We start from the raw sequence: 23,687 nt of genomic DNA on the forward strand, positions 1-23,687 counted from the left end.
TGCCAGTCTTTGTTTTCTCAGTTATTTACACTGATGTGGGTTTTATCTAGGTGTAGTCATGCAAGTAGGTGAGCTAAGGATCTTTCTACACTGCCATCTTCCCTGGCAGTCCCCATTCCACTTGACTTAGCCTATCATCAGATTAGGAGAAGTCAATCAGAAAATGGCTCTCTTTCCAGCACCATTTTTATTTTCCTTCAAGGTTCTGATGTGGCTTTAATGACCTTTGCTTTTTCAGGGCTTCTGTCTTTCTCATTGGGACACCGTTGTTTCAGATAGGTTCCAGCCCCCACTCACTGCCCACTGTAGCTGCTCCTGAGGAGCCCTTCTTACCCTCCCAAGCCAAGAGCAACCTTGCTCCATCTTCCCCCCAAATCAGGAAAACATATGGATTTTTGTCACCTGCTTTAAGCACCTCCACATTTCAGAAAACATTTCACACAGAGGGGTTCAGAATCCTGGGAATCAGTCCGTGTTTTATTTTACAGTACATTCATATAAGTTCCTGCATTTCCAAGGTAACCAGATCACATTCAGGTTAGCACTGCTGGTAACAAAATTATACAACTACCCTGGCTTCAAAAACAAGATAGGATGATACACATTAACATCTCTTAAAATCACATGCCTTTTACAATCCAGTGTGAAGGCATATTATTTATGTTAAAATAAACCATTTTGGACATGGGGAGAATAAGAAGAGTTTCAAAGCTTAAGATAACTAAAATGTCCCCCAGTGCCATCTTTCTCTTCTGCCAGCTGGCACATTCAACATCAATGCCTTGGGAAGAGGGACAGAGGAAAGTGAGGGATCATTTAACTCTGAAACTCATGGCTTCTTAGGCTACTTCTGTAAAAACTATTTAAATAACCTAAACTTCTAAAAAGAGTTAATATTAACAAGGGATGGCAATATAGGAAGCACCTGGAGAAAATTCCTCCAGTCACTAAGGGGAAATATAAGCTGCAGACATTTCACAAAAATGGAAAACTGTATCGTATCCAGTAATACATTAGGTTTTGAAAATACACTTTCACTTTACTGTATGAAAGCACTATGATCCATGTTTTAGTCTTGAATTTGTTCAGAAAAAGAGCCAGAACCTCCATCTGCAATATTTCCTATAGGTATCATTACCATCTAAGAGTGCAGCTGACCAACATCCCAACCTGTGAAAAATATAACAAGCTGAACTTAGCTATAGTAAAGGCTACAATGAATTAGGTAGGGGGAAATTCAGATGTGTGAGAAATAGAAGTTAAATTCATTTGGGTCCTTATCCTAGATAAAAAATTTTGTTAGAAAATGTTTTGGACCCAGGTCCAACATAGCTGGAATGATATGTTGTTGAAAATGCAAGCCCCCATCCAGAAAGACCACGTGCTTATATAGCACCCTTCTCATAAGAGTTCAATGTGCTTTAGTATAATTATCAATTCATTACATAATTAAGTACATGATTCAGAATATACTCTCGGTCTCTTATTGTTAATTCCAGTGACTAAAGAGCTCCTGCCACTTGCTGTCAAGAAACTTTTGAGTCTGGAACTTACCAGGTTATAAATGAAATTTATACTCCTATTTGCTGGCTCCAAAAGAAATACCACCTCTTTCAGGGCTCAAAAATATGATGGAAGAGAGAATAAGACACTTATTAGGAAAGCCACAAAACGATGAAACACCAGAGCCAGTGCATATCTTACAACCCCTGAAGACAGCCCCCAGCAACAGGGTGAGCAAGGGGAGCAGGGATGTTTTTGAAACCAGCGTGACTTGTAGCTAACTGCCTAACAGTAAATTCACATAGTAAAACGCAGAATAAGTCAACATATAGCCAAGGTTACATTATATCTAGAAATATGTTTTATGCTTTAAAAAAAATTGCAATGCACTCCAAAAAAATTTTCAGATAATTCATGTACAACAGAAGGCACTGTTATCCGCATAAATCCATTGATTCTGCATGGCAAAAACCTGAGACGTGCATTTCAATTCAATCCTCTAAAACCACCTTGGTCATTCATCCTTTGGAGAATATGATTTGTCCTTTTCAGTCCACTGATTTTGTTTTCCTTGAATTTCATACATTACAGTAGCTGCGTGGAATATATATTTCGTGGGGGAGAAAGGTCAAAGGGGAAGCGGGAGTGGATAGAAGTGCTGCCTGAAGCCAGAGCGAACTGGCACAGCAGGAGGGGGCCGAAGAGCAGCCCACTCTTCTCCTCCCCTTGAGCTTCCCAGTCCCCTGGTGAAGTAAAGTGTAGCGATGACATTTGGTAGGCTGACGTTCCCTCTTTCAGTTGTTGCTGGGCACAGTCCCAAAGTTAAATGCGGAGAGGACTCCTTTGTTTTCAAACGTGAAGCCTCCCTGTTGTTCAATCTTCTTCTTTGCCTCTAGCATTTGCCAAGAGAAGGGGGGAGGGAAGAAGAGTAAGGTGACAAAGTTGGAAACAACCTCAAATGAGCTAGATTTCTTTATACTTAGCATTGTGAAGGCATGAGACTCACAGTATTAGTTATTCTGTCCAACTGAGCGTTAGCCTTTTTTTGATTTAATTCTAGTGTAGTTAACAACATACAGTGTTATGTTAGTTCGGGTGTATAACAGTGATTCAACACTTCCATATATTACTCAGTGTTCATCATGGTAAGTGTACCCTTAAACCCTTTCACCTACTTCCCCCGTTCTCCCACCCACCTCCCCTCTAGTAACTAACCGTCTGTTTGTTCTCTATAGTTAAGAGTCAGTTTTTTGGTTTGTCTCTTTTTCCCCTTTGTTCATTTGTTTTGTTTCTTAAATTCCACATAGGAGTGAAATCATATGGTATTTGTCTTTATCTGACTTGCTTATTTTGCTTAGCATTATACTGTCTAGATCCATCCTTACTGTTAAAATGACAGGATTTCATTCTTATTTATAGCTGAATAATATTCCATTGTGTGTATATATATACACACACACCATCTTTGGCTATTACAAATAATGCTGCAATAACATAGGGACACATATATCTCTTCAAATTAGTGTTTTTGTATTCTTTGAGTAAATGCCCAGTAGTGCAATTACTGGGTCACATGGTAGCTCTATTGTTAACTTTCCGAGGAACCTCCATGCTGTTTTCCACAGTGGCTGCACCAATTTGCATTTCCATCAACAGTGTACAAGGGTCCTTTTTCTCCACATCCTCACCAACACTTGTTTCTTGTGTTGTTGATTTTCACCAGTCTGACAGGTGTGACAGGATAGTTCATTGTGGTTTTGCATTTCTCTGATGAGTGATGTTGAGCACATTTTCACGTGTCTGCTGGCCATCTGTATGTCTATCCATGTCTTCTGCCCATTTTTTAATTGGATTGGTTTTTTGGATGTTGAGTTAATAAGTTCTTTATATATTTTAGATACTAACCCCTTATTAGATTGTCATTTGCAAGTCTCTTCTTCCATTCCATACGCTGTCTTTTAGCTTTGTTGGTTGTTTCCTTTACTGTGCAGAAGCTTTTCAATATGATATAGTCCCGCAACAGTTTATTTTGGTGTTGTCTCCCTTACCTCAGGAGACCTATCTAGAAAGATGTTGTTATGGCTGATGTCATACAAATTACTGCCTATGCTCTCTTCTAGCAGTTTATGGTTCCAGATCTCACATTTATATCCTTAATCCATTTTGAGGTTATTTTTGTGTATGGTATAAGAAAGTGGTCCAGTTTTCCCAAAACCATTGTTGAAGAGACCCTTTTCCATTGCGTATTCTTGCCTCCTGTGTCTTATGTTAATTATCATATAATTGTGGGTTTATTTCTGGGTTCTGTATTCTGTTCCACTGATCTGTGTGTCTATTTTTGTGCCAGTACCATACTGTTTTAATTACTACAGCTTTGTAGTATACCTTGAAATATGGAATTGCAATACCTCTAGTTTTTTTCTTCTTTTTCAAGACTGCTTTGACTATTTGGAGTCTTTTGTGGTTCCATACAAATTTTAAGATTGTTTGTTCTAGCTCTGTGAAAAATGCTCATGATATTTTGATAGTGATTGCATTAAGTCTGTAGATTGCTTTAGGTAGTATGGACATTTTAACAATAATTCTTCCAATCTATGAGCATGGCATATCTCTCCATTTGTTTATGTCATCTTCAATTTCTTTCATTAATCTTTTATACTTTTCTTTTTTAAAAAAAAAAAAAAAGATTTTATTTATTTGACAGAGATAGAGACAGCCAGCGAGAGAGGGAACACAAGCAGGGGGAGTGGGAGAGGAAGAAGCAGGCTCATAGCGGAGGAGCCTGATGTGGGGCTCGATCCCAGAATGCTGGGATCACGCCCTGAGCCAAAGGCAGACGCTTAACCACTGTGCCACCCAGGCGCCCCTAATCTTTTATACTTTTCAATGTACATGTCTTTTACCTCCTTGGTTAAGTTTATTCCTAGATATTTTATTCTTTTTGGTGCAGTTGTAAATGGGATTGTTTTCTTAATTTCTCTTGCTGCTACTTCATTATTGGTGTGTACAAACGCAGTGGTTTTCTGTACGTTGATTTTATATCCTGTGACCTCACTGAATTCATTTATCAGTTCTAGCAGTTTTTTGATGGAGTCTTTAGAGTTTTCCACAGATACAGTCTCATGTCATTTGCAAATAATGGAACTTTTACTGCCTCCTCACCAATTTGGATGCCTTTTCTTCCTTTTTCTTGCATGATTGCTGTGGCTAGAACTTCCAGTACTATGTTGAATAAAAGCGTGGAAATTCTTTTCTTGTTGCTGACCTTACGGGAAAAGCTCTCAGTTTTTCACCATTGAGGATGATGTTAGCTGTGGGTTTTTCATATATAGTCTTTATTATGTTGAGCTCTGTTCCATCTGCAACAACTTTGTTGAGGGTTATTATCATGAATGGATGTTGTACTTTGTCAAATGCTTTTTCTGTATCTATTGAGATGATCATATGGTTTTTGTCCTCTTACTGATATAAGGTATGACACTGATTGGTTTATGAATACTAAACCAGTCTTGCATTCTAGGAATAAATCCACTTGATTGTGGTAAATGATTTTTTTAACATACTGTTGCATTTAGTGTGCTAATACTTCATTGAGGATTTTTCCATTTATGTTCATCAGATATATTGGCCTTATAGCTCTTTTTTGGTGTCTTTATTTCATTTTGGTATCAGAGTAATGTTGGCCTCATAGAACAAATTTGGAAGTTTTTCTTCCTCTTCTATTTTTTGGAAAAGTTTAAGAACAGGTATTAACTCTTCTTTAAATGTTTGGTTAAAATTCACCTGTGAAGCCATCTGGTCCTGGACTGTTGTTTGTTGGGAGTCTTTTGATTACTGATTCAATTTCATTGTTGATAATTAGTCTGTTCAAATATTCTATTTCTTGCTGGTTCAGTTTTGGGAGATTGTTTCTAGGAATTTATCCATTTCTTCTAGGTTGTCCAATTTGTTGGCATATAATTTTTTGTACGGTCCTTTGTATTTCTTACAATCCTTTGTATTTCTGTGGTTTTGGTTGTAATTTCTCCTCTTCCATTTATGATTTTGTTTGAGTCCCCTCTCTTTCTCTCTCTCTCTCTCGGAATCTGGCTAAAGGTTTATCAATTTTGTTGATCTTTCAGAACCAGCTCCTGATTTCATTGATCTGTTCTATTTTTTAGTTTCTATATCATTCATTTCTGGTCTAATCATTATTTCCTTCGTTGTGCTGTTTCAGGGATTTGTTGTTCTTTTTCTTGCTCCCTCAGGTGTAAGTTAGGTTGTCTAAGATTTTTCTTGATTCTTGAGGTAGGCCTGTATTGCTGCTATAAACTTCCTTCTTAGAATGGCTTTTGTTGCTCCCAACGATCTTGGGCCATTGGCTTTCATTTTCATTTGTCTCCATGTATCTTTTTTTATTTCTTCTTTGGGTCAACCAAGAAATCATTCATTGTTTACTAGCACGTCATTTAATCTTCATGTATTTGTGCTCTTTCCAGGTTTTTTCTTGTGGTTGATTTCTACTTTCGTAGTGTTGTGTTCAGAAAAGATGCATGGTATGACTTCTTTTTGAATTTAAGACTTGCTTTGTGGCCTAACATGTGATGTATTATAGAGAATGTTCCATATGCACACTGCTGTTTTAGGATGGAATATTCCAAATATATCTGTTCGATCCATCTGATCCAATGTGTCCTTTAAGGCCACTATTTCCTTCTTGATTTTCTTTTGATCCATCCATTGATGTAAGTGGGGTGTCAAAGTCCCCTATTATTGTATTCCTGTTGATTACTTTCTTTGTTCATTAATAGCTGCTTTATATATTTGGGACCTCTCATGGTGGGTACATAAATATTTAAAATTGTTATGTCATCTTGGATTGTTCCCTTTATGTAGGGTCTTCTTTATCTCTTGTAACAGTGTTTGTTTTAAGGTCTATTTTGTCCAATATAAGTAATGCTATGCTGCCTTTATTTTCACTTCGATTTTCATAATTGTTTTTCTGTCCCTTCACTTTCAGTCTCCATGTGTCTTTAGGGTGTGAAATGAGTCTCTTCTACACAGCATATATATGGGTCTTGTTTTTTTATCCATTCCGTCACCCTTTGTCTTTTGATTGGAGAATTTAGTCCATTTGCAGTCATAGTAGTTATTTATAGCTATGTATTTACTGGCATTTTGTAACTTGATTTTTTTGTTTCTGAAGTTCTTCTCCATTCCTTTCTTCCCTTGCTCTCCTCTCCCCATAAGTTGGCTTTCTTTAGTGATATACTTGGATTTCTTTGTCTTTATATTTTTATGTCTATTAGTTTTTGATTTGTGGTTACCATTAGGTTTGTACACAACATCTACTTCATATAGCAATCTTTAAGTTGATGGTCACCTAAGTTTGAACCTATTCTTGACAACTGTCCCCCCTATATTTTAGGTATATGGTTTCATACTTCATATCCTTTCATTTTGTGAGTCCCTTGACTGGTTTTTACAGATATACTTATTTTCACTTCTTTTGTGCTTCCTACTTTACTTATTCATGGTTTTTGTTTTCCACTAACATTTCTTGTAATGCTGGTTTAGTGGTCCTGAATTCTTTTAACTTTTGTTTGTCTGGAAATGCTTTATCTCCTTCTATTCTGAATAATAGCCTTACCAGATAGAGTATTTTTGGTTGTAGATATTTTCCTTCAGGCATCTTGAATATATCTTACCACTCCCGTCTGGCCTGCAAAGTTTCTGCTGAAAAAATCCACTGCTAGGCTTGTACATAACTTTCTTTTCTCTTGCTGCTTTTCTTTTCTCTATCACCACTTTTTGCCATTTTAATTATTATGTGTCTTGGAATGGACCTCCTTTGGTTGATTTTGTTTGGGGATGTCTGTACCTCCTGGATCTGCATTTCTATTTCCTTCTCCAGATTAAGGAAATTTTCAGCTATTATTTCTTCAAATAAATTTTCTGCCCCCTTTTCTTTCTCCTTCTCCCGGGATCCTTATAATGCAAATGTTATTATGCCTGATGGGGTCACTGAGTTCCCTAAGTCTATTTTCTTTTTTTTTTAAAGATTTTATTTATTTATTCGACAGAGATAGAGACAGCCAGCGAGAGAGGGAACACAAGCAGGGGGAGTGGGAGAGGAAGAAGCAGGCTCATAGCAGAGGAGCCTGATGTGGGGCTCGATCCCATAATGCCAGGATCACGCCCTGAGCTGAAGGCAGACACTCAACCGCTGTGCCACCCAGGCGCCCCCCTAAGTCTATTTTCATGTTGCATAATTTGTTTTCCCTCATCTGCTCAGCTTGATTACTTTCAATTACTCTGTCCTTCAGGTTGCTAATCCATTCTGCTTCCCCTAGTCCACTATTTGTTCCATATAGTGTATTTTTAATTTCAGTTATCAAGTTCTTCATCTCTGGTGCTTTTTCAATGTTTTCTCTTTGTTAAAGTTCTCACTGAAATCCTCCACTGTTTTCTCAAGTCCAGTATCAGGCATACTACTTATCTCTGTTTTGCTTAGGTGTTTTGCTATCATTTTGTCCTTCTCTTTCATTTGGGACATATTCCCGTCTCCTCATTTGGTCTAACTTTTTGTTAGGAAATTCAGCTACATATCTTGTCTTGAAAGTAATGGGTGGAGCATGCAGTTTTAACAAGGTGGCGCGGGTCCTCTGCCAGAGATGCGTCTCCGTCTCTGAGACCAGCACAATCTGCATGGCTCGCACAGGCAGGGTGCACGGTTTTAACAAGACTGGCCGCCACTGCTGGGACTGAGACCCCACAACGTGCACAGCGGAGAAAGACAGTGTTGGCAAGGTTTGCACCGGTCTTCTAGAGAAGGGCACCCACAGCACCAGGCCTGAGCAGGCCCGGCTGAAAAGGGTGGTGCATAGTGTGAGCAAGCTAGGTAGTGAATGCCAGCTCTAGGCCGGCTCCTGCAGGTATCTGAGTGTTCAGGCTGGGGGCGGGGGTGAAGAAAGGGAGATGGCACCCACCAGCAACTTTGTTCCTGGTGCAGTCTTCCAGTAATCACACTCTGAGATTAGTAAATAATTCTCCCTCCTGTATGCCCCAGGCATTTTTCAAAGTGCTGCCTCTATGCTGTATCTCTGTAGGCTGCTTGTGCTGTGAGGGTGGAAACTCAGTTTTCTATAGCCCTCAAGGCTCTCCTGGAACTGAACCTGCTTTTTAAAGTGCCCAGCTCTAAGTCACACTGGTTGTAAGAACTCATGAAATTCAGCCCCTCTGGTTTTCAAAGACAGATGTTATGGGGATTCACCTTTCCATGCAGGATCACAGTATGATAGTCTGTTTCTCTCCCTTCTCCACGCCTGCAGGTCCCTCCCGCCAGTGGACAGACCTGTGCACCGTTTTGCTCCCCACTGCATCTTCGCCCTTCCTATTCTCTTTGATGTGGACTCTTCTCTACATTTCGTTGTGGAGTTTGTTCCGCCAGTCTCTGAGTCATTCTCTGGGTTATTTACCCTGATGCAAGTGTTATCTGTGAGACGATGTGAGCTTAGGGTCCTCCTACTCTGCCATCTGAGTCCCTGAGCATTAACCTTTAACAGGGCTATGTGAGTAAGTAGATATATTTGCTATCACAGAAAAACTGCTACAAAACTACCTCCCCTGGGGCGCCTGGGTGGCACAGCGGTTAAACGTCTGCCTTCAGCTCAGGACATGATCCCAGTGTTCTGGGATCGAGCCCCACATTGGGCTCCTCCGCTGGGAGCCTGCTTCTTTCTCTCCCACTCCCCCTGCTTGTGTTCCCTCTCTCACTGGCTGTCTCTCTCTCTGTCAAATAAATAAATAAAGTCTTTAAAAAAAAAAAAAAAAAAAAAAACCTCCCCTATCTCAACTTCCAGTAAAAATAAGCAAAATGAAAACAAGTCTCAAAGTTGTGTTTGTTTTCATAGTTCCATAGTCTACTGCTGGAAGTGTGCCCACAATTCTATCAGGGGGACTGACATAGACTGTGTGGGGTGAAAACTGAAGTCCATGTGAAGCACTTAGGCTCTAAACCCCAGGTGCCTGTTCCATGAGGTTTTCCGCTACAATATTTTTGTAATTACAAAATCTTTTCCATTGGTTTTCTAGGAGTGACCATAGTAATGTCTGCATAAAATAATTTCTCCGGGTCAAAAATCTGAAAATCAACAAGAATCACCAACACATAAAGCCCAGCAAAAAGAAATGAGTGTTTCATTTCCAGGAAAACAAGCTCCTTGCAAGAGCTCATGAAGTGCCTTTAGTCTATCTGGGGTAAGATGTTTAGATGGGTGACCCAACTGATTAACTCTCCCTCAGCAAGACTCACCCCCCCCTTTATGTCTTAACTTGGGCTCTAAGATACAGGGTGAGTGCGTGAGTCACAACACCACTAAAAGACACGCAGTAATGCACAGCATTGTGCAGAGCTAAGGTATCACAAGGGATTAAAAAAAATTTTTTTTAAATCATACAATAATTCATTATTATCTAGAAAGGTTGGCCTCTAACGATTTTTAAGTCTTTAAGTGCCCCAGGACTCATTACTAAGGCTGACTACTGGCACGCGACTGCACGCGCTCCAGGCTGGAAAGCAGGCGGCTGACCTGCGACTGTCCTCCGGTGCTCGGCCAGGGTGTACACCTCCTGCAGCGCCCGCCTCTGGTCCTCGCTGAGCGGGGCGGTGAGCAGCTGGTACCAGGCAGCGTCCCGGGTCTGCACCGCTATTGTGGGGGGGGGGGGAGAGAAAAAGGTAAGAGTCTGGTGACAAGATAATAAGAGTATGATGATGAAATGACTGCAGACAGGAAGAGACAGAGTACAAAACCCTAACCAACACCAGGTGGGGAAACTTACTCCAGCAAAGGATTATTTCCGGGTACCCACGCCGTGTGCAACCACGTGGGACGATCAGAGGGCGGCTAAGACGGTGCAAATCTCTGCTTTGCCCAGTTCTCTTCCTCCTGAGGTTTTACTAGCCATGCTCCCTACAGTCCAGATCTCGGCAAACACCTCTGCTCCGATGCGGCCATCCTCCCCCAGATTCTCACAGCAGCTGCAACATCACTCCCACCCCAAGAACTCCAATGGCTGCTTCAGGCAAAACCATCCCCTGAGCCTCCCAGGTTTTTCCACGTGGACAGCTCACCACAAACTCAACACAACTAACACCAAATTTAACATCTAAACCAATTTTGGGCAGATCCCAAAACAACTTAAGACAGACTTCAGAGAAAACATCTGCAGATTTCGGGAGTAATGACATACTTAGCAGAGCTTGTGTAAAAAACTGATATTCATCCACACTGTTGTCAAGGTCCAGTGGGGTGCTGAAGCCCTCCAGGGCGGTTTCTTCCAGTACTTCTTCATCCCAGTCATCCTCCTCCTCTTCCTCCTCTTCACCTCTTCCGTTATTTGACTGCATGGCTTGAGCGGTTACGTTTGTCTCCTCTTCATCACTTGAAATCTCCTCTGTGAATTCATTAATTATTTAAGAGGAATGAAAACACAAAAGGACAAAACATTCTGGAAATGGAAAAACTACCACCTATTTTTACATGAAGTTCTAAAAATAAACCTTTATCGTAGTTTGCTAAATTGAAAATGACTTTATCGGGGCGCCTGGGTGGCACAGCGGTTAAGCGTCTGCCTTCGGCTCAGGGCGTAATCCCGGTGTTCTGGGATCGAGCCCCACATCAGGCTCCTCCGCTATGAGCCTGCTTCTTCCTCTCCCACTCCCCCTGCTTGTGTTCCCTCTCTCGCTGGCTGTCTCTCTCTCTGTCGAATAAATAAATAAAATCTTAAAAAAAAAAAAAAAAAAAAGAAAATGACTTTATCCTCCTCACTAAAAACAACTTCCAAGTAACCCTAAATCTAAAGTCCGCTGGACATGACTACTGTTTTGCTATGGCTGCCTCATACTCTTTAATGCAAAAATGCTATTTCGTCACAGAGTCCCAGACACCTGTACAGCCAGTGCACATGTTTTAAATAACAATGACCTCGCACTGAGAATCTGGTCTCTTAACAGTTACCTAAGTTGATTATGAACTGCTCAGAAGTGTTCAAATGAGGAGATCATTTCTGCTAATAGAAACAGAAAAATATAGAAATAAAGAAAAATTAGCTACATGTGGGTTGAAAAGTTGAGAGCTGAACTGTATATCATCATGGATTCTGTTTTCAGTGCTGATCTGTTTTGAGAGGTTAGGCCAGTACTGTAAACAACCACAAGACAGTCTGCAGCACAAAATCAACCTAAGAGGGAAAAACCTAGAGTAAACCCCAACTAGGAAATATTATTCCAAAGATAGTTCTGTAAAACATAGCACACTGAAGCAGCTGAATGAAACTGCGAAGCGGTTTTAGGGGTAAGGCAAGAAACCACAGTTTTGATCACGTACATACATATATATATAACAAAGGTATAGTTACAAAGACAGCAAAAAATACCTTCCTAATTAATCATTCTATACTTCAGTGGAAATTCAACAGGAAAATCTGGGCAAGTACTAGAAAATTTTTTCTCTAGTCATGTTAGTTATAAACCAACAGTTTACAAAACAAAAAATTAGAGAACATTATATAACATTCTGAAAAGAATTCTGTAATTGTTGGCCTATACTTAGCAAAAAAAACCAAAACCCTCCTAATAAGCATTACTGCAAAACTTCTACGTGGTATTCAGAAAAACAAATTAAGGGCGCCCAGGTTGCTCAGTTGGTTAAACATCCGACTCTTGATTTCAATTCCGGTCATGACCTCTGGGTCGAGAGATTGAGCCCCACATCAGGCTCCAGGCTGGGGAACGAAGCCTGCTCAGGACTTTCCCTCTGCCTCTGCCCCTCCCCTCAGCACACACACAAGCACGCTCTCTCATAAATTTTATTTTGAGAGAGGGAAAGAAAGAAAACCAAATTAGATCAGATGCTGTGCTCTGCGTTAGGGTTAGGGAAGGGTACCATTCCTTGTACGTGAACAAACCAGGATGATGCCAGTTAAGTCTAAAAGGTTTTAAATCTACACTTGCTGAAATCATAGAATTTAGCATCAAAAATAGAGATATAGCTTTTCCATGATAAGTTCTGATTTTTCTCATTTAAAGAAATGCCTGTTTTTAACCAGAAGAGGAAGAACTCCATTTGGAGTTGGATAATGTTACTTCCTGGGCCCAAGTAAGTAGTTTTTTGCAGTATCCTTGACTCTAACAATCTTATTCTGACTCTCATTAAGCAAATAACCTTCCTTTGTGTACTTTATTCTAAATTTATTAATACATTAACTGTAAGTATCTCCCAAATACAGTTTCTGATTAGGAACCATTAAAAAAAATATCAGGCACTCTCTCTTAATCTGCTATAGTGACACTTCGGCTAATTTAATTCATGCTGCTGACTCCATTGACACTGTTGGCACAAATAAGAAAATGAAATAACTGGTTGCTAACTTATCAAAACCATGTGATTCTGTTATAAATGTATTTGTATTTCCCAGGGTGTAACAACATTCATTAAGTTCAATAATTATTTAAATGTCAAAAAATAAATCTAAATTTAATCACATGATATGTAACAGAATATTTGTTAAATGTGCAATAATAAGCCAAAGAATGTAACTCTGTTTAATGACTCCAAATAGACTAAAATTTTTTAAAAAACGCATGCTCAAATCAAAATCAATTCTAGCACTCATTGCAATTAGAAGACTTTACCGTTTTCTTCCATATCAGCCTTCTCTGCTTTTGAGCGATCTTCACGGTTTACCAGTTGTCTGGTAGCACAGACCTGCTTCAGGCCAAGGAAAAGGAAAAGAATTGAGGGCACAATCTGTCCCACTACAGCATCTACTGCAGGAGGTCGATTTTGCAGTTCCAAAAGGATACTCAGTCCTATTATACACATCTTCCGGTCATGATGCCTACAAATTACAAAGAAAAAAAAATGTGTTCACAAGAAGTGAAGACAGTTGAGGAAAATACAAGAAAAAAATAGCCAAGGTATATTTTAGGGTTTATTCAATAGAATTATACAGAAGTATTCCCCATTTTGTACCATATGAAATCCTACATAAAATCGGTTTTGTAAACCAATTATTATCATCAAAGAGCTAAAGAAGTCTGCAATGTGGTGAATCTTGCTATAATATCAATTTATGATTGACATGAATGCTATATCTAGGCCTTGTCCTTGGCATAACAAGTTCTATTAAAGCAAGACTACATGAAATTCCTAGCCAATGGGAAAAAAGGAAAAATTCAGACTCTGTCTTCCGCATTAGATTGGTCTACAAGGTTTCCTAGCACATACCCTGTACACTAGCTCCAGGTGTCAAAAGCTACTCAGAAACTCAGCATATAATAAGCTGAGCTTGACAACTCTAACTAAATCCATTAATTGTTCTCTGCTTTAACATAGGATAAGGAAAATTTGATTCTGAAGGAAAAAAGTTTGACCAATATATATTATATACATTTTTCTGTTTCTTCTAAGTTGTTTAAATATATTAAGAATGGAAAGACTACTATATTTGGTTTAACACTCCCAGTAAGCCATCGTCAGAGCTGAAATTCTAGCATAACACAGTCGGGAATAGGTGTCCAGTCACTGGAGGAGGCCATGTACCTACTACTTGGCATCTCGCTTTTCCTAAGTTCAGAAACTAGAAGAGCGCTTCATGTAAAGTCAAACTCTTCCACCAGGGCATTGCCTAGGCTACAACGAACAATCCTTCTTTCTGATCTCATATGTGAGAACACGCTCCCCTGAGAGCTGCAGGGTTCAATATCCTGGGACAATAACTCTTTACCAAACTGGCATTCTCCTTAGAAACCTGACCCCATTTAGAATGTTTTTGCCTGTAGACACTTAAGGGTCATGGAACCGGCTGGGCACTTAATTCTTGTTGCCTAGAGATACAATGATAGCACCTAAGTCAAAAACAAGTAGGGACAGGCTATACCTACTTTTCAGAGACTGCATTCTTTCCACTAGATTATACTACGAAACACATTAATTCTCTAAAAATTAAATATTGTTAGCAATATGCTAAATATCATTCTTAAAAACGAAAATTATCTTTCTATATGCTATTTATATACTTCGAAAAGTCAACTTCCCAGAAACAGAAATGTAGAGTAAAATCCAAAAGACCCATACCCAAGAAAACAATCTGTATCATTCATCCACTGATTTATAAACTGTACAGTTATAGGTCCAGGGTTGTGAGGCAACTGAATTTGTTCTAAAGTGTGGAGCAGCAAGTCAGGGCTGTAGTACAAGGCAGCAATCGCAACCTGAAGACACATGGTACGGAGCTCACTAGTTTTGACTCCTCGGGTTAACCTCTCCAAAACAAGCTGAACAAAGAGTGGAATGCACTAGAGGAAAAAATGAAAAGGAGAGTCAACCATACCCATAGAAACCAGATACAGTGTCATCAATAAATAAGATACACTTAATGATAATTAAACCTTTGCTGATTTAGAGTTATTCGCCAAGTTCATATTCTCATAAAACCCAGAGATTAAATGGCCAAAAAGAGGTCCGAGAGCAGCAGTGTGAGGAAGTCTCCTTCCTTTCTGAGTGCAGATTACAGTTAGTTGAAAATTGTTCCACGAGTGTCCACACACAAATGACGGCAATAATCCGAATGTAGACTCAGCCATTTCCACATTCAAGGTAAAATGACTAGGTTGGAATTTTTCTTTGTTAAATCAAATTGAATGGGACTGAAAATAATCATGTATGACCAGAATTTCTCCTGAGAAAGAAAATTCCTAAGTCAGTCACAAGATGTAATGTAGAGCATGGTTACGAAAGCTGTATTGCATATCTGGCAGTTGCTAAGTAGATATTAAAAGGTCTTACCACAAGTAAAAAAATTGTAACTATGTATGGTGTATGGTAACTAGATTTACTGTGATCATTTCACAACATACATATATATATATATATATATATGTATATATATATATATACATATATATATATATGTGTGTATATATATATATATATATGTATATATATATATCAAATCATTGTTATACACCTGAAACTAACAAGCTACTCGTCAATAACTCAAAAACAAAATTCCTGTTAGTAAAAGACTGAAGAAAAAATGGTGAACTTCGCACATGAAAATGAAGACACCTGACTCCAATTCTACAGTATTGATGAACTACTTTCATTAGAAGTATTTCCTACTGGGGCGCCTGGGTGGCTCAGTCGTTAAGCGTCTGCCTTCGGCTCAGGGCATGATCCCGGCATTATGGGATCGAGCCCCACATCAGGCTCCTCTGCTGGAAGCCTGCTTCTTCCTCTCCCACTCCCCCTGCTTGTGTTCCCTCTCTCGCTGGCTGTCTCTATCTCTGTCAAAATAAATAAATAAAATCTTTAAAAAAAAAAAAAAAAAGAAGTATTTCCTATTTTCACCAAAAAGGATGGGCTGAAATGATCTGTGTAAAACAAAATTCTGAGGTCTTAACACAAGCTCATTTTAAAAATCAAGGCTTCAGGGGAGGATTAGAGGACTAGGAAGAGCGCAGAGGAGCTTGAGGGGCAAAGACACTCTGTATGTTACTGGAATGGTAGATACGTGCCATGATACAACTGTCCAAACTCATAAAATGTACAACACCAAGAGCGACCCCTAGAGTAAACTGTGGGCTCTGGGTGAAATGATACGTTATCAGTGTAGGCACATCAACTGTAACCACGGTGCCACCCTAGCGCATACCTTGATAAGAGAGGACACTGTGCATGTGTGGGGCAGGGGTACATGGGGAATCTCTGTCTGCTCAATTCTGTGAACCTGTAACTGCTCTAAAAAATAGCCTATTAAAAAATAAAGTTTTGTCTGAGGGTTGCTGGAAGGGAGGTGGGTGGGGGGACGGGGTAACTGGGTGATGGATATTAAGGAGGGCACTGGGTGTAATGAGCACTGGGTATTACATGCAAGTGACGAAGCACTAAGTTCTACCTCTGAAACTAATAATACTGTAAATGTGAACTAACTTGAATTTAAATAAAATTTTTGAAAAGAAAAACTAAAAAATAAAGTTTTGTGTAGAAATTTGAATTAAATGTAATATGTTTTGTAGTCCGAACTATAAATATATTAGGAGCAGAATACCAGCCTTCTTTAGGGGGATATATAAAATTAAAATACATAACTACACGTGGTACTTTTATTTTTTTTGTTTGTTTGTTTTAAAGATTTTATTTATTTGACAGAGACACGGTGAGAGAGGGAACACAAGCAGGGGGAGTGGAGGAGGGAGAAGCAGGCTTCCCACTGAGCAGGGAGCCTGACCAGAGGCTTGATCCTAGGACCCTGGGATCATGACCTGAGCCAAAGGCAGCCACTTAACGACTGAGCCACCCAGGCGCCCCCACATGGTACTTTTAAGATTGAGATTTTATAAAGGAGATGACTAGTCTGATGCTTGATTAACTCTACTGATGGGGCGCCTGCCTTCAGCTCAGGTCACGATCCTAGGGTCCTGGGACCAAGCCCTGCATCGGGCTCCCTGTCTGCTTCTCCCTCTCTCCTTCTCCCTCTGCTTGTGCACACACTCTCTCTCTCAAATAAATAAAATCTTAAAAAAAAAAAAAGACCTACTGATTTCTTCTCAAATTCTGATAGAGAGCATTCAGGTATCACAACACATGTAGGATATAGGCTACGTTAAAAAATATTACCGTGGAAGGAAGGGGAACGTTCTTCACAGTAGGAATGCAAACTGGCGCAGCCACTGTGGAAAACACTATGGACGTTCCTCAAAAAGTTAAAAATAGAACTACCCTGTGATCCAGTAATCGAACTACTGGGTTATTACCCCAAAAGTACAAAAACACAACTTCAAAGGGATACATGCACCCCTATGTTTATAGCACCATCATTTACAATAGCCAAATTATAGAAGCAGCCCAAGTGTCCTTCAACAGATGAATGGATAAAGAAGATATGGTATCTACAACAGATATTATTCAGCTATAAAAAAGAATGAAATCTTGCCATTAGCAATGACGTGGATGGAGGCAGAGTATATTATGCTAAGTGAAAAAAGTCAGAGAAAGATATACCATATGATTTCACTCATATATGGAAATTAAGAAACAAAACAAGCAAAGAAAAAAAAAGAGAGAGGCAAACCAAGAAAGACTCTTAACGACAGAAAACAATCGGATGGTTACCAGAGGGGAGGTGGCTGGGGGGATGGGTGAAACAGGTGATGGGGCTGAAGGAGGGCGCTTGCTGTGATGAGCGTAGGGTGATGTGTGGAAATGCTGAACCACTATATTGTACACCTGAAACTGCTAGTGCACTGTATGTTAATCACACTGGAATTAAAGTTAAAAATAAAAAATTAAAAATTTTTAAAAATTATTACTACAGTTAATTATTGTGAATCAATAAAGCCACAAGAAAATGTAAGCTAAGCTTGAAAAGCTCTTCTTGAGATGAATAATAAAGTTTCATTTTGACAAATATTTATTATTACATACAAGGCCATTAAGAATACAAAGAGACTTTGAGGTTTTAAAACAAAACTAAAATTATCCCTTTACATTAAAACAAAATCAGTTCTGGGGACTGATGGTGCAGAATACTTCTAGATACTACTATGGGGTGATCTTCAGGATGGATCTATGATTATGGGAAGAAAGCAAGATAGGAAAAAATATGTATAGTATGCTACTGCTTAAGGTGAGGAAAGAAAAAAGTGAGGAAAGAATGGATACACCTATTTGCTTACTTTTTAAAATGAAAGGATGAACTAAAAACTGGGGGTGGGGGAGAAGGGAAAAGAAAGTAAGGGTGGAGGGAAAGGGATGGAAGCTAGACATCCCTGAATATACCTCGTTTTGTAGATGAGACTTTAGAATTACATATACAGTATATACTTAGAAAAAAATTTAAGGCATCCCTAAAAGTTAAAATAAAATGAAATAAATGAACAAACAAACAGGGATTATTTTAAAGGACTTTAAAATTTATGATTTGACTATATTCTGGCTACATATACCCCTAGCATATGGATATACCCTGGAGAGAAAAAGAGCCGCTACAAAATCTTAAACGGTTAATAGTAATCGCATGTTGGTGATAATCTGGTGTAATTACTCTGACACTATATATACATACTAGTGGGATAGAACACGTGAGTACTTACGAGGAGAACCAGGATGTTTGGTACGGCAGATATACGTTCAGATCACTTGGGTTAAGTAAAAATAATGCAGTCCTGAATTTGAATTAGAAATGTGTGTACTAATGATGGGTAAATCTTAAAATGATACGATATGTATTTGTTGGCTCTCTTGTGGAAATAATGACCAAACTCAATAACAATGAATATCCCTTGTGCTTGTAGGCTTGAAATACCATTTCCCAGCATAGGGCACGAAATGGACAAGACGAACCTGGAATATCTAGTCATACCAGACAGCAAGGAAACTACCAACACTATGAGGAGCAGGTCAAAAGCACTCATATGATAAACTCAAGAAGTTCCCACTGGCCAAAGCTGAAACAACTTTGTATACCTGAGATATACTGAAACACATCAAACAAATTTGAATCTTTACATTCATAATAATATTTTAAAAAACAAAAAAAGCAAAACACCTCATTTGGTCATCTTTGGAGAATGTTAGGAAACAAACTTGCATCTTGAATCATAGTAAATAAACGGACTGACTCAAACTGTTCCTCAGAGTAACCTCGTAATAGATTAAAAAAACCTTTCTCTTCATAGAAATATTTCAGCTAATACATGAAAAAGGAATGACGGAATAATCACCACCAACAGCACTAACATCCTAAGATGAGAGACAACCGGACATTCTGTGCCTCCTAGTAGAAATACAAACCACCATCTATGACGTATTCTTGCCGAAAGAATAACTAATGAGTCTAACAAATCTCTATACCTAACTCCCAAGTGACAGGAAATACAGAGGAATGTAGTTCCAAGTGATACAGTCCTTCAGCTCTGCTAGGGTGCACCACCGCTGTAACCTCCCTGACATTAAAGGTTCCCTAGGAACCCTAACTTTCTGACAAAAATTCTTGAATAACAATTTTCCAATCCTTCTGCAAACCAGTTTTAGGAGTAGAAACCCACTATATTACACTACAAATTTTTACTTGTGAACTTCAAATGAGTCCATTGAACTAAGAGCTATTCTTTTTCTTCTTTTTTTTAGTTTCAGGTACAGAATTTAATGATTCAACACTTACATACAACGCCCAGTGCTCATCACGAGTGCATTACTTAACCCCCATCACCCATTTAATCCATCCCCCCATCCACCTCCCCTCTGGTAACCATTAGTTTGTTCTCTATAGTTAAGAGTCTGTTTCTTGGTTAGCCTCTCTTATTTTGCACCCCCCCCCACCGTGTTAGTTTTTGTCTCTTAAATTCCACATATGAGTGAAATCATGTGGTATTTGTCTTTGACTTATTTTGCTTAGCATAATACTCTCTAGCTCCATCCATGTCATTACAAATGGACAGATTGCAATCACTCTTTTTTACGGCTGAGTGATATTCCACTGTATAAATACCATATCTTCTTTATCCATTCACCAGTTGATGGACATTTGGGCTCTTTCCATAATTTGGCTATTGTTAATACTGCTATAAACACTGGAGTGCACGTATCCCTTCAAATTAGTATTTTTGTATTCTTTGTGTAAATACCTAGAAGTGCAATTGCTGGATCATAGGGTAGTTGATTTTAATAAAAGCAATTCTTTCACTCAACTCTTTATTACATATTAGACTCCTCCATACTGAAATTTTAACTTTTTCTACTTTCTACAACCCTTCCTGTTTTACTGAGAAGATAAAGCTATTGGACTTAAGCTTCCACACCCCTTCTTTCTACCTCAAGACATCTTTTTATCAGCATTATCCAAACAGCACTTTCACAACAATTAATAGATTTTCCTTGCGTTTGGAAAACAAAAACATCCCAGAGTTAAATTAATTTGGAATACACAGATACTAACACCCTCTTAGACACATTTTCAGATAAAGGCACTAGAAGTCAGGCAATAATGAAATCTGTTGAATTTCGTTTTACCCAGTATTTCCGAGGCTTATCTGACCACTGAATACTTTTTGTAATGAACACCTACTAACACCATTAGATGGTCACAGTTTAAGCAGTATCACTCTATTCCTATCTACTGGTATCCACACTTTTTGTATCTGTTGAAAGTCAGCTTTATAACTTTCCAAGGTAAACCTGTGCCCTTGGGCTTTCTCCTGCCCTCCTCATCTAACAACTTGTTTTTTTCAGGTGTTTTCAGTACAATGTTTGCTATGGTCCCCACTGTAAATCTTGTTCTAGTCTTCTATTCCCAATGCTATTAGCCTAGAGCAGAACCAGTACCCTCAGACTTCAATTAGCTAGTAGCCTCCTCGCTTGTCTTCATAGCCCAGTGTAGGCAGAAGACCTGTTTAGATTAAGGATACTGCCAGCAGACTCATCATTCTAAGTGCCTATCTTTGATCATGTCATTTCTCTGCTCAGTGGATTCTCTGTTCAATTATTTATGGCAAGGGTTGGTAAACTTTTTGTAAATATTTAGTAATACTTTCACAACTTTGGGGCGCCTGGGTAGCTCAGTCAGTTAAGCAACCAACTCTTGATTTTGGTTCAGGTCATGATCTCAGAGTAATGAGATGGAGCTCTACATTGGGATACACCCTGGGTGTGGAGCCTGCTTGAGATTCTCTCTCTCCCTCTCCCTCTGTGCCTCCTCCTACTCATGCTTTCTCTTGCTCTCAAAAATTAGTAAATAAACAAATATTTTTTTAAATTTCTTAGTAATATTTTCAATTTTGTAGGCTACATACAATCTCTGTTGCATACTTTTTTAAACATACCTTCAAAAATGTAAAAACCATTCTTCATTCCTAGGCCATACACACAGGTCACAGGCTGGATTTGGCCCACAGGCCATAGCTTGCCCACTTCTGGCTTACAGGAGAGATTCCAAACTCTTTGGCGTGGATGTATTCTATACCTTTCTGGCATTATTAGATCCTACTGCTCAAAGCTTTCCAAAAGCCAGTCAACAGAACTAAACCCTTCTCTACCCCCTTCTCTTCTCAATCAAGTCCTGTGCTTTACCACCTCCTTGTTTTGTCATCCCTAAAACACTGCTCATCGAAGGAGAAAATGAGCCTTCAAAAATATGTGTAAAACTTTATCAACACAAAAAGAAAGCTGGAGGGTCACTCTCAAAAATAATGGAGAATTTGGTGGTAAGCAAATAAGAGGAGGCTGGTGGCTCCTCCTAATTAAAATAAGAAGACAAACCCAAGCTAGCAGTTCACATGGGAAAAGCAAGGCAAGAGGTGATCAGGAAGAACCCTCCCGGGGTCAGAACTCAGACACAGACTCCGAAAACTTCAAAACAGCCATTCTAAATGTTTAAAGAATAAAGGAAACCATTTTTAAAGTTACAGTAAGCTATGATGACCATGTCTCATCAAATATAAAATATCTATTAGGGCATACAAATTATAAAAAGAATCAAATGGAAATTCTAGAGTTTAAAAGTACTATGGGGGGCACCTGGCTGGCTTAGCCAGTAGGGCATGCAACTCTTGATCTCAGGGTCTTGAGTTCAAGCCCCATGTTGGATACAGAGCCCACCTTAAGAAAAAAAAAAAAAAAGTACTATAAACAAAATGAAAAATTCACTACAGAGACTCAACAATAGATCTGAACTGCAGAAGAGAGAATCAGCAAACCTAAAGACAGACTGAAAAAGAATAACAATCCAAAGACCAGAGAAAAGAAAGAATAAAGAAAAATGATCAGAGCCTCAAAGACATGTGGAGCACCAGTAAGCACACTAACATATGTGTAACAGGAGCATCAGAAGGAGAGAAGGAAGAGAAAGAAGAAAAAATATTTGAAGAACTAATGGCTGGAAACTTTCCAAATGTGACAAAAATACACATCCAAGAAAGTCAACAAATTCCGAGTAAGATAAATACAGAGACATTTCATAGTAAAAATGGTAAAAGACAAAGAGAAAATGTTGACAGCAGCATAAGAAAAAACATACATCAGTGCCAAGTACAAGGGAATGCTAATAAGATTAACAACTGTTAAACAACAGAGACCAGAAGGATGGCGTATTCAAACTGCTGAAAGAAAAAAACTGTCAACCAAGAATTCAGTAAAAACTGTCTTTCAAAATTGAAAATAGAAACATTCTCAGAAAACAAAAACAGATTTCACTGTTAGCGGACCTACCTTATAAAAAATACTAAAGGAAGTTCAAGCTGAAAGCAAGTGACCCAGAAGGCAGTTCAAAGACAAAGACAAAGACACACACACACACACACTCACACACACGTATGCATACATACACAAGCTCCACTAAAGGTAATTATGTAATTTTCAAAAATAGAAAAACACTATTTCTTTGACTTTCTTAACTGTTTAAAAAAAAACAATTGCAACTTTAAAAAAAGAAAAAACAGCTGCATAAAACATCTTAAAATTGTATTGTTGAGACTATAAAATATAGAAATATATTCAACGATAACAATACAAAGGAGACAGGAGCAAGGTCGTACTGCAGTAAGCAATGACACCAGACAGCAACTCCAACCCAAAGGAACAAACAAAAAGAACTGAGAAATGGTAAAAAGGTTAGTATGACAAACTCTATAAATATATACTTGCTTGCCTTTCTTAGCTTCAACACATAAAATTACAAAAAAATAATTATAAACTGTGTATTACTAGGTTTATAACATATATAAATGTAATATATATAACAGTAATAGTACAAAAAGGAGGAAGAATATACAGAGCTACATAGGAGTAATGCATCTATTTCTCACTAAAATTAAGTTAATCTAAATCTGAAGTAGATTTTGATAAGGTAAGATGTATTACAGTAAGCCCCAGAACAACCAATAACCAAATTTTTTAAATAGTGAAAAAAAATTAAAGAAATTAAAATGTGACATTAGAAAATATTTACTCATTTCCAAATATTTACTTATTTCAAAAGAAAACAGTAAAAGAATTGGGGAACAAAAAAACGAGACAAAAAATAAAAAAATGACAGACTAAATCCATGCATAACAATAACAATATTAAATATTAATAGATTAAACAATCAAAGGGGAGAGAATGTCTCACTGGATTTAAAAAAAAAAAAAGATTCAACCAAATGCT

The 23,687-nt window shown here is 38.4% G+C and overlaps 1 protein-coding gene across 1 annotated transcript in view; it reads right to left on the minus strand.

Annotated features, from left to right (window-relative positions):
* Window positions 1-545: 545 nt before the first annotated feature.
* The window catches only part of IPO8 (importin 8), a 70,696-nt gene continuing 47,554 nt past the window's right edge, over window positions 546-23,687 (minus strand). The window contains exons 21-25 of the mRNA XM_040642293.1: window positions 14,622-14,842; window positions 13,178-13,383; window positions 10,735-10,938; window positions 10,074-10,190; window positions 546-2,395 (exon numbers count right to left, since the gene is read on the minus strand). Coding sequence (XP_040498227.1) covers window positions 2,298-2,395; window positions 10,074-10,190; window positions 10,735-10,938; window positions 13,178-13,383; window positions 14,622-14,842 — 846 coding nt within the window. The 3' untranslated portion in view covers window positions 546-2,297. The remainder of the gene's footprint in view (window positions 2,396-10,073; window positions 10,191-10,734; window positions 10,939-13,177; window positions 13,384-14,621; window positions 14,843-23,687) is intronic.

Source organism: Ursus maritimus, unplaced genomic scaffold (assembly GCF_017311325.1).
Source record: "Ursus maritimus isolate PB19 unplaced genomic scaffold, ASM1731132v1 scaffold_26, whole genome shotgun sequence".
Lineage (NCBI taxonomy): Eukaryota > Metazoa > Chordata > Mammalia > Carnivora > Ursidae > Ursus > Ursus maritimus.